General features: G+C 42.2%; 1 protein-coding gene across 1 annotated transcript; it reads left to right on the plus strand.

Annotated features, from left to right (window-relative positions):
* The first annotated feature begins 8,815 nt into the window (after positions 1 to 8,815).
* LOC148928472 (uncharacterized) lies at positions 8,816 to 11,816 on the plus strand. Its single transcript, XM_089056688.1, has 6 exons — positions 8,816 to 9,272; positions 9,774 to 10,155; positions 10,216 to 10,360; positions 10,598 to 10,721; positions 10,809 to 10,965; positions 11,063 to 11,816. The coding sequence occupies exons 1-6, from the start codon at positions 8,816 to 8,818 to the stop codon at positions 11,814 to 11,816; spliced, it is 2,019 nt and encodes a 672-aa protein (XP_088912814.1).

Raw genomic sequence — 11,816 nt, forward strand, 5'->3', positions numbered from 1 at the left:
TCTGCGCATACGCCAAATGCGATGATACAGCTCGCTGAAAGAGGTCAAATCTATCGGTTGCTGGGACAACCGTAGTGTCTCCGGGTGGGGCTCCACCGGGGGTGGAGTTATCTCTGGTGGTGGTCCGGCTGGTGGTGGGGGAATGAACTCCAACTCCAAATCAGCGAGGCCGCCAATCTGTGGCTCCTCCTCAGCGGGACCATCCTCCTGCATCTCGCCCCACTCCAAAACCTCCTCGGGTTCCTCATCCGAGTCCTCTCTCTCGGAGTCCTCCTCACTGACCTCATCGTCGTCTACGCCCTCCTCCTCTGGGTTCTCGTTGTCATCCTCACCCGCCGCGCTGCTCCCCATGGACCCGGTCTCATCACTCGAGTCGGGCGTAACCTCTACTCGGCCCCTCTCGCGGGTGGGAGCTCGAGACGACTGCCCCTCCTCGAATACTCCGCCTGCACCCCGCATGAGGGCCAAGGGTGGCAACCTGCGAAATCCCTCGCTCTCGGGCGCCTGCGCCCCTGGTGGGGGCCCATCACCGAAGTAGAAGCACCCTGCTGAGACTGCACTCAGGAAACCGGGCATATCCCCAATAGGCTCATACGTGGGAGGCGGGGATGACGTGTACAACTCGGCAGTGGCCGTCATCCAACTCTGCCACTCCTCAGGAAACAGACCGACGAGCCTCATGATACCCTCATAGGGCTTCACCCCATGACAGTTGGCCTCCTCCCATAACTCCGCGTAGTGTGCCACGAACTCCACCAACGTATCCCCATGGCAGCGGCGGTAGGACCGGAAATAGCGAACCACTGCCTCGGAATCCGCACCAGCTCGGAGTGGCCGACGATGGGTGTAGCGCTGTCGTGCCATCTGTACGAAAGAATGGGCTCTCAAAAACGCGAAAAGAGAGAATAAGGTATAGAAGTAATATGCATAGTGAAATATATATATATATATATATATATATATATATAGTACTAGCCGTCGTATCGATAACCTATTAGGGTTTTTCTCCGATAGGGTAGATCGTATTAACATTTGTTTTGAGTGACACGGGGGCCCTCATAATTTTGGACGTTCTTTCTCTTTTTAAACGTAAAGGTCGTAATATAGTACGCCGTAGTTCGCATTTAAAGTTCTATTATATTTTTTTTTTTATAAAAGTTAGGGGTTTGCCCTAACTTGCATGTTTCCGTTGATTTCATCGTCCTTAGAAGCGGTGCAAGAGTCGTCATTCACGACTATTCGTTCATAGATACTCTAGCCTAATGTACCTCCTTAGGCGCTCTAGGTTTGCATGCATTAGTCATTTCGTAACTTTCTAAAAACTTCCTCGATCTATCATCATACTTCACATAATCAGGCATGCATAACTAATAATACTTTAGCATTTGTAAGACATCCTTATGCTTAACATTTTAAACTTGAAATTCTCTGGTTCGTAGAAATATGGAATTTACATGCTTTTCCTTGAAATCCTTGAATATTTTTGAAATATCTTTAAAAGAAATCATTTTCCCTTTTATCAAGTCCTTTCATAAATAACTGAAAATTTTCTGGTAAGAACTTCTTTCTTACCTCATTGCTGCGGTTGAACGTGACGAGTCGAGGTGTTGGGCCCCTTTAAGCTTTCCATTTTAGTCATATTCTAGTCTAGTACTATCATTCTAGCTAGAGCTTGAAAGAAGGTTCTTGGGTCCAGAGCGAAAGAACGGTGCTCTGATACCACTCTGTCACGACCACAAACTTCCTAATGATGGTGACTGCATCTAAACGTGATTCAATAGCACCTTAAAATCAAGGGATGAAGAATAAACATGATTTATAAGAAGAAACCTAGGACAAAAGTCTCGCAGGTGAAAGTGAAATGGACAACATAAAGTCAGAGTGCGGTCTAGGTTCACAATCCCTCTATCATAGAATCCTATTACAGCGGAAACGTCCAAGACAAGGCAGTATGTATGGAGACATACTACCCTGGGCTACCTATTGACTTATTCGAGGATTCATTCCCAACACCATCGCCTGCCCGTCCACGTTCAACCTGCACATTTTAAAAGAAACATGCAGGGCTGAGTATTTGATATACTCAGTGAGCACATTGCCAAAAAACAGTTTTGATTTGAATTGTCAAGCCACAGTTGAGAGATCACAGGGTTTTTATTTAAAAGGCCCGAGTCTCTAAATACTTTTCCTTTCATAAAGATTTTGATTGCGCAATCATATGACATAGATCTACCATATCTGAACATTGTGTGAACCGGGAATGTGGCCACATTCCACGACGGTCACTGGACCGGCCAACCCCTTTTGTTAGCTCACGGTCCCCTTATGTGTACACTAGTCCGAGTAGGGTTTGCGGCCCTACTGGGACCCGAATTCGATTTAGCATAAATTGGCATAGCCAAGCAGATAGGTAATCATAAAGCAAAACATGGCATGACAACATACTTGAGCAAAAATTCACATTTTCATACTGAAATCACATTTTGAAAGAATGCCCACCTCAAAATCTAATAAAGTATCCTTTTTATTTTCCTAAAGGGACGTCTTCGAACGTCATCTAAGACCAAATTAAGGAAATTCCGGAAGGAGCTTTAGCTTTTGAGGTGGGCATTCTTTCAAAATGTGATTTCAGTATGAAAATGTGAATTTTTGCTCAAGTATGTTGTCATGCCATGTTTTGCTTTATGATTACCTATCTGCTTGGCTATGCCAATTTATGCTAAATCGAATTCGGGTCCCAGTAGGGCCGCAAACCCTACTCGGACTAGTGTACACATAAGGGGACCGTGAGCTAACAAAAGGGGTTGCCGGTCCAGTGACCGTCGTGGAATGTGGCCACATTCCCGGTTCACACAATGTTCAGATATGGTAGATCTATGTCATATGATTGCGCAATCAAAATCTTTATGAAAGGAAAAGTATTTAGAGACTCGGGCCTTTTAAATAAAAACCCCGTGATCTCTCAACTGTGGCTTGACAATTAAAATCAAAACTGTTTTTTGGCAATGTGCTCACTGAGTATATCAAATACTCAGCCCTGCATGTTTCTTTTAAAATGTGCAGGTTGAACGTGGACGGGCAGGCGATGGTGTTGGGAATGAATCCTCGAATAAGTCAATAGGTAGCCCAGGGTAGTATGTCTCCATACATACTGCCTTGTCTTGGACGTTTCCGCTGTAATAGGATTCTATGTTAGAGGGATTGTGAACCTAGACCGCACTCTGACTTTATGTTGTCCATTTCACTTTCACCTGCGAGACTTTTGTCCTAGGTTTCTTCTTATAAATCATGTTTATTCTTCATCCCTTGATTTTAAGGTGCTATTGAATCACGTTTAGATGCAGTCACCATCATTAGGAAGTTTGTGGTCGTGACATTATTCGTGGACACCGGTTCAATTTATAGTTAATCATGATTGAGGGAGTCCCAACAACGAAATTATGAAATCATTGTATTGCTTTATTTGATTCATATTAGAGCTCAGATAGTGTGTAAATGTATGAAATTGTATACAGAAAAATATGTTTCTAAATGCTTGCATTGTAAAACCTAATCTTAAGTTTTAATGAGAAGAAATTTATTCATCATATGGTTTTTTATTTGATTAATTCATAGAATAATAGAACAAACAAGTTCTTCTACGTTGTAGACTGATTGATAGAGTCATGATAACATAAGATTTTTTAGTCGGTTTCTTGTACAAGTAAGTGAATAATTTATCATGAACGGTTGCTAATGTAAAATTCCAAAGTCATTCCTATCTTAGATAACTAATTACACTAGAGTGGTATAACAAGATCATGTTGAGATAAGTACTTCATGCGCTTGAGTAACAAGTACAAGATCCTGGTTATAGCGCTGGTTTTTTGTACCCCAATAATCATGCAATCTTGGATAGCGATAACAACATTCGAGAAAACTAGTATTATTACTATTTGATAGAATTGTGTCTACGTAGTCTGGAGTTGATATTGTTGCCAAGAGATGTTTTGAGCAAGTTTTTATTGTACATAAACCTAGCTAATTAGAATTTATTCAATATCGCAAATAAAATCTCCATAATTCCGAACACTCCATGGAAAAGAGATTAATAAAAATTAAGCTAGTCAAACAGCTTAGTTAACTATTACATATTAATATCATAAATACAAAAAAAAGTTAAATTAAAAATGAGTTTGAATTTGATAAATTGGATTTTAATGGTACATTTCAATATTAACACAATAGTAGCACTTATCAATATTCTTATAAAATTAAATTAAATTGGAGTATACTGGAGTAGTATTTAATTCAGAGAAGTCATATAAGATAAGAGCAGTCCAAATTTCCTTGTATAATGCTTATTTAACCCTTGGATAGTCAGAATGGGAAAATTTTCATGTTTGGATTTGAGTATGGGATTTTTAAAAATCATTGTAATTAATCTTTCAGTTGACTTAATTTAGGGTGACCTTTTTCATAAGTTTGATTAAGATTAAAAAATCATTGTAATTGACCTAATACATACTCCCTCTCTGCACTCATTTTGAAAAAATAATTATGAATAGTTAAAGTGGAGAACGAGTAAAGTATGAGAGAGAATACCAGCGGCATGTCCATGGACAATGTGAAAGAGTTGTCGTACCTGCAGTTCCCTGAGCCCAAGAAATTCGGGCAATTTAAGTACTGGGACGTCTTCCTGGAGCTGATTGAATCCCCCAAATTTCGGCGGGGATGGATGCTTATTGGCCGAAGCGACAACGGCTCGGTGTCTCCGACGAGTACAACAGTAGCGCCGGTTCCCACGACCTCAATAACGATGTCGATGAGGTGCCTCCGCCAGTACCCCGCTGCCGTCGCCCGATGGGCCAGAAATCGGCGATCCGGATGTCGAGAGGAGCTTCAAGCGGGTCTAGCTCGGAAGTCCAATCAACTACTCCCGGCTCGGACTTATCCGATGTCGTTCGTATTCAAGCGACGAAGCACCAGTTCGACGTCATAATGCAGTGGAAACAGGCAACCGACCCCAAATTCAAGAATTACTTGGAGGGTGTCATCACTGTGATGCAGCGCAACTTGGGGCTGCCTACCGACAATGTTCCCGTTGCCAAGGATGCCGCTTGGGATGCTGGAGAGGACGCCGACGAGTGAGCCGGGCCTCGTGTTCAAGCTTGAAGATGGAAGTTTTTTTATTTAATTGTAGTAGATGTCTTTTTTTTTTATTTTTTAAAATTGTAATATTTTTTTTATTTTATTTTATTGAATTATGTTTGAACTTTCTCTATTTTTTATCCAATTTAATTTTATATTTGTCATTTAATTTGCTGGGCTAGGGCATTGGCTGGGCTATTGCTAGCTTGTTGCTTGGTTAGGGCATTGACTAAGCTGTTGTCGTGGATGTTCTAATCGAATAAAAATAAATTAGATAAAAAGAGCCATAAATAAGAAAAGAGGAAAAAGAAAAAAAGCGGTTTAGAGTGTCCACAATAGGACCGCCACGGCAGTCTATTGCAAGCCGCGTAGGCGCTGCGGCGGTCCTTTGACAACTGAGGACACGACTTCGCCGGGTGGGAGAACGGCGGTCGCGTGGTTGTGAGCCGCGAGACCGCCGGGCGATCACCGGCGTTTTCTTTTTTAATTCTTTAATTTTTATTTATAAAAATACCTATTCCCAATTTTTAATTTATTTTTTTCATTCCATTTCAATCTCAAATCTCAAATTTTTCTCAAATCCACTCTCCGAAAATGGATTCTGACAATGAGTATCAACTCGCATGGAATGAGGCCTATGACGCGTTTGTTGAAGAGGTTGAGCAAGAAGTATAGAAGAAGGAGGAGCGCTGGGTGGCGGCGGCGGTCCCTCGTCCGATCCAGCATCGGCGGACAATACCCCCCCGACCATATCGCGGCTAACCAGCCGCTGATGGAGGATTACTTTGGCGCAAACCCGCATTTTCCTCCACAGCTTTCCATCGGCATTTCAGAATGTCTCGACGGCTTTTCCTAAATATAGCGTCGCCATTGGCTTCACGGTACAACTGCTTCACCCAACGATCTGATGCCAGTGGCAGGATCAGACTGTCGACGATACAGAAGTGCACCGCTGCAATTATGCAGCTGGCCTATGGTGGACCGGCTGACATGTTTGACGAGTACCTACGCATGGGCGAGGCGACTAGCCTACAGGTTTTGAGGCAGTTCTGTAGGGGCATCAAAGCGGTATTTGGTGGAGAGATCTCCGAAAGCCGACCGCAGGCGACTGCGAGATACTACTTCAAATACACGGGAGGGAGCACGGTTTTCTTGGGATGATGGGCAACATAGATTGCATGCACTGGGAATGGTGGAACTGCCCGGTGGCATGGAAAGGGCATTTCACTACCGGGTTCAAAAGCAAACACCCGACGATGATCTTGGAAGCTGGAAGCTGTTGCTGACTACCGGCTGTGGATCTGACATGCGTATTTTGGAGTTGTAGGGTCTAACAACGACATCAACGTTTTGCAGTCGTCGTCTTTCTTCAATGAGCAGTGCCAGGGTAAGGGTCCGGAAATCAGCTTCGTAGCCAACGGCAAGCAGTACCATAGGAGCTACTATTTGGCAGATGGGAGATACCCTCGGTGGCCCGTATTTTAGAAGACGATCATGATGGGGTTTGGAGCCCCTTGCACAGCGGAAGACTTGTACAAAACAAATAAATCAGATAAGGATCTATTTGACCGATTATGCGATTAATCAATTCACATGTTAAATAGATAATTGCATGCTAGAACGCAAATAATTCATGCTTAAAAAATATAAAACCTAAACATGAATACTACGGTTTAGAGTTACCGATTTGATTATCCAAAGAATCGTCGATTGCTCGCGCCTTCACCACGTGATGATCTTTGATACTAGACCACAGATCTTCTCTTTGGTTCCCGAACTGTATCTCGATATCAGGGTGGGCTGATCTTATCAAAACACTAGGACTCGAATAAAGAAGACAGAAGAAATCCTTTTGAGAATAGGTGAGGAATTCGAAATTCTCCACAGCTGGAGATTTTCGAAATTTTCGAAAATTTTATGAAATAAAATTGTGTTAATTCTGTCTCCTTTATTCTCCTATTTATATTAAGTTCCTTTTGGGCCCAAACAGGGATCTATGGAAGGTTTTGGATATGGGCTCATCCAATTTACTTTTTACTAATTAAATTGAACCCACAATTTAATATAAGTTATAATTGGAATATTACGAGCAGCCACTACAGAAGTAATATTGAACTCTCCCCATCCAAATCCGAAATTACAAGTAATCCGGGTTTCCGTTATTTATTACTTATTTCCCGCGTTTAAGATATAAATGTCCATTAATTAATTAATGTCTGCTATAAACTTAATTAATTAATATCTTATTAATTCCAAGAGTGGACTTAGCAAGAAACATTTATTTATTATTCATAGAGTAATAAAACTCCAATTGGCCAGTTTTCTGAATAATAAAACCTTGTTCGAGCTCCTCTTGAGGACATTATCAAACGAGACTCACCTCGCGCACGTTTCAACATAATAGCAATCCTAGCACCACTAGATATTAATCACCACTACCCAATATATCAGGATTATTGGGTTGCGAAAAACCCACACCATTTGATAAGTCAAAGTAGTGCATAATCAATACCGTATGCTCAATGCTAACATATGTAGATTAAGAAATAGTATTTTATCAAGACCTAGTCTTTCAGTAGATAGCATAAAGACACGTCTTGCTGTTAGATCCGTTCAGTGCTATACCACACCAATGTCATCTTATTTCAGTAAGGCTTAGAAATATGCGGACTGACATTGCAACCTTTCACGATAGGTAGCCAAAGCCTATCTGGGTTGTGAAATTCTTCTTTTTCTTTTGCAAAGCATTGCATAGATCTGACCGTGTTACCTTAAAGTGGACGACGCCCACAACCGGTCTACTAAGAAAAAGACTTAGACTTTGTTTACTTCTTATGCATTTAAATGTTTGTAAAACATCTTATAAATGCACAAACAAACACAATGTAATAATAATAGTGATTCTATTCGTGCGAGGCTGCTCGAATAATACTGAATCGGGTTAAAAGTGGATTGTAGAGTTTTACGTATACAAGCAAGATTCTATTCGCGCGAAACTTGCTCGAAACATGCTTTTCAGTATACCAAACCTAACAGATCAGACATCCAGTTGGTCAGAAGAAGGGCCGTAGCACAACTCGAACTGGTCAGGGAAAAGTCAAGAAGGGCCGAACAACTGGGGCTACCGTAATCAAGGAGATCAGCCCAATTGGGGCAATAGGAACCAGAATAACCAAGGGAGTTCTTATATGCCACCACACCAGAAGAATGCCACTGGGAACAATCAATATTTTTAGCCTAATCACCAAGGGAATCAAGGGTTAGAAAACCAGTTTAGCAATAATCAGGGAGGTCAAGGGAACTATTGCCAAAATCAGGGGAGTGGACCAAACCATAACCAAGGGTCAAGTTCCAATCAACCTAACTATAGGTCCCAGAGGAATCTAGATGACATGGTGCATGACCTAGTCAGCTCTCAACAACATATGCAGAATAACATGCAATCCAACAATGATGTGGTGCATAAACTCCAGGATGCACAACAGGAGCAAAAGGCTGCCATGGACTTGTTGGCTAAGCAAATGTCTCAGATCGCCACTTCGTTGAGCGAGATGCGAGGAAATGAAGGAAAGATACCCGCCTCGGTGAAACCACCTGACCGGGCAAACATCAGTCAAATCACTCTGAGATCAGGACGCGGCTATGAAGGTCCGGTGATGAAAAATGATGAAAATGTCCCCCCGTTATGAGCAATGAGAATGTAGTCTCTGACCATGGAAGTACTGAGAAAAGCACCAGAGTAGAAGATGGCCTCCAAAGGGGTGATCTGGAGAAGCCGCTGCTTCATACGGCTGATCCATTTTTCCTAGACCCAGAGCCAGAGGTGGAGAGTGAAGAAGTAAGGAAAGAAACTGAAGAACCCTCAGCTGGAGGTTCCGTGGGAACATTGAAAAACATGAAGCCGTTTCCTTACCGAGGGGAGGCTAAGAAGAAAAAGGATGATACCGAAGACTTTATGGAGATTTTTGGCAAACTGGAGATAAACTTGTCGTTTCTGCAGGCTCTGAAGCTGCCCACTTTTAGCAAGTTTATCAAGGAGTTCATAGCTGGGAAAACCAAACCTGATGTGAAGATATTGATTGGAGAAAACGTGTCAGCTGTGATACAGAAGAGGAGAATGCCTTCAAAGCGCACAGACCCAAGTATGTTCACCTTACCTATTTCCTTGGGTGACATAAAAATTGAGCATGCTATGTGTGATTTAGGAGCATCAATAAATGTTTTACCGCTTTCAATATATAAGAAGTTGATAGGGGTCAGTATGGTTGACACGAAGGTGGTAATTCAGTTGGCTGATAGAACATGCATTTCACCCGAAGGTGTGCTGAAAAATGTGATAGTTAATGTGCATGATTTCCTGTATCCTGCTAATTTTCATGTGATAAAAATGAGTGAGAATGAATCTGCTGAGTCTAGCGGAGTACTTTTAGGTAGACCTTTTTTACGCACCGCTAAGACAATAATTGATCTGTTTGATGGAACAATATGCCTGGATTATCATGGGGAGAAATATATATTTAGCATTGATGAGGCCATGAAAAAACCATTGGATGTTGAAAATTTGCATGCTATCGATGTTATTAACCCCTTGGTCTAGGAATATCTTGAGACTGAATTAATAGATGAACAAATTAATAACTCAGAATTGAGCCACTCTATTGATAAGGAGGTAGCAGGTTGGGGTGAGGCAATGCACACGAAGGAGTTGACAGACGAAGAGCTAGCCAATGCTATTTCGAAGTTTTGTAGGGATCCGAAATTAGCTAGATCAAGGGGATCAGCCCGTGTGGCTAGTATGGAAAACCCTTCTGGGTCAGGGAATGGAGCAGTACTTGATAAGACAGAGAAAAATCCCTTGCCCCAGGAAGAAAATGTAACAAAAAAAGAGTTGAAAACACTTCCGCCAGGCCTCAAGTATGCATATCTGGAGGAGAACGAGACGCTCCCAGTCATCATCAACAGCAACTTGACCAAGGAACAAGAAAAAGAAGTACTGGAGGTGATCAGAAGGAACAAGAAAGCTATGTGATGGACTCTCTCAGACCTAGTAGGAATTAGTCCCGATCTTTGCATGCACCATATCAGATTGGAAGAAGGCGCAAAGGCTCGAAGAGATCCACAGCGGAAATTAAATCCGAACATGAGGGAGGAAGTTCTGAAGGAAGTTCTGAAGGTAGTTTTGAAGCTGCTGTCTCTAGGCATCATCTACTCCATTCCGGATAGTGAATGGGTCAGTCCCGCCCACATGGTACCCAAGAAGTTAGGGATACAAGTGATCAAGAATGATAAAAATGAATTGGTGCCAACTCGTCTGGTGACTGGATGGAGAATGTGTATCGACTATCGGAAGTTGAATGAAGCCACTAAAAAGGATCATTTCCTTTTACCCTTCATCGGCTAGATGCTAGAAAGATTGGCTGGAAAGCAGTACTTTTGTTTCCTTGACGGATATAGTGGGTATTTCCAGATATATGTAGATCCTGATGACCAAGAGAAGACAACTTTTACCTGCCCGTTTGGCACTTATGCATACAAAAGAATGTCATTTGGTTTATGCAATGCACCTGGCACTTTTCAGAATTGCATGATGAGTATCTTCTCAGATCTTCTGGAAGTGTGAATTGAGATCTTCATGGATGATTTCACTGTGTATGAGATTTCCTTTGATTCCTGTTTAGTCAACCTAGACCTCGTGCTGAGGAGATGTCAGGAGAAGCATTTGGTCTTAAACTTTGTGAAGTGCCATTTCATGGTGCTAGAGGGAATAATCCTTGGCCATGTAGTCTCAGAGAGAGGTATTCAAGTGGACAAGGCTAAAGTTGATGTGATCTCAAGGTTACCTTATCCTACGAATCAGAAAGAAGTAAGAGGATTCTTGGGGCATGCAGGATTTTATAGAAGATTCATCAGGGACTTCGCAAAAATTGCTCAGCCACTTACGCACCTTCTTGCACAACGATGTTGAATTCATCTTTGGCGAATATTGCAAGAAGGCATTTCAATTACTGAAGGACAAGCTTATCTCTGCTCCAATAATCAGGGCACCAGACTGGAATTATCCTTTTGAAGTTATGTGTGATGCAAGTGATTTCGCAGTAGGAGCAGTACTGTGTCAGAGAATCGACGGGAAGAGTTACGTGATCTTCTATGCATCAAAGACTCTTAATCAGGCACAGAAGAACTACGATACCACAGAGAAGGAAATGTTAGCTGTTGTGTATTCTTTTGAGAAGTTCCAACCATACTTGCTTGGGTCGAGGGCGATTGTTTTCACAGATCACGCAGCTATTAAGTACTTACTGGCGAAAAATGAGTCTAAGCCGAGGTTAATCCGATGGGTGTTACTTCTGCAGGAGTTTGATTGGGAGGTAAAAGACAAGAAGGGTACAGAGAACAAGGTTGCCGATCATCTGAGTCGAATATTTCAAGGGGACACGGATGAAGCTATACCCGATGCCTTCCCCAAGGAACACCTTTACTATCTCGGGAAATTTACTGGACGTATTAACTGGGAAACAATACTGATGGTAATCGGTCCAGGAAAATCCGATAAGGGGAAATATCCAATGAATACGGAGCCATGGTTCGCTGACCTGGCTAATTACTTGGTCACAAGAGAGGTACCGAATTCACAAGAAATATCCCGGGCCCCGAGGATGAAGTTGAAGAGTGAGGCCAAATACTAA

The sequence above is a fragment of the Salvia hispanica genome, chromosome 4 (genome assembly GCF_029641045.1).
Source record: "Salvia hispanica isolate PSC_SH4W2 chromosome 4, Shi_PSC_v1, whole genome shotgun sequence".
Lineage (NCBI taxonomy): Eukaryota > Viridiplantae > Streptophyta > Magnoliopsida > Lamiales > Lamiaceae > Salvia > Salvia hispanica.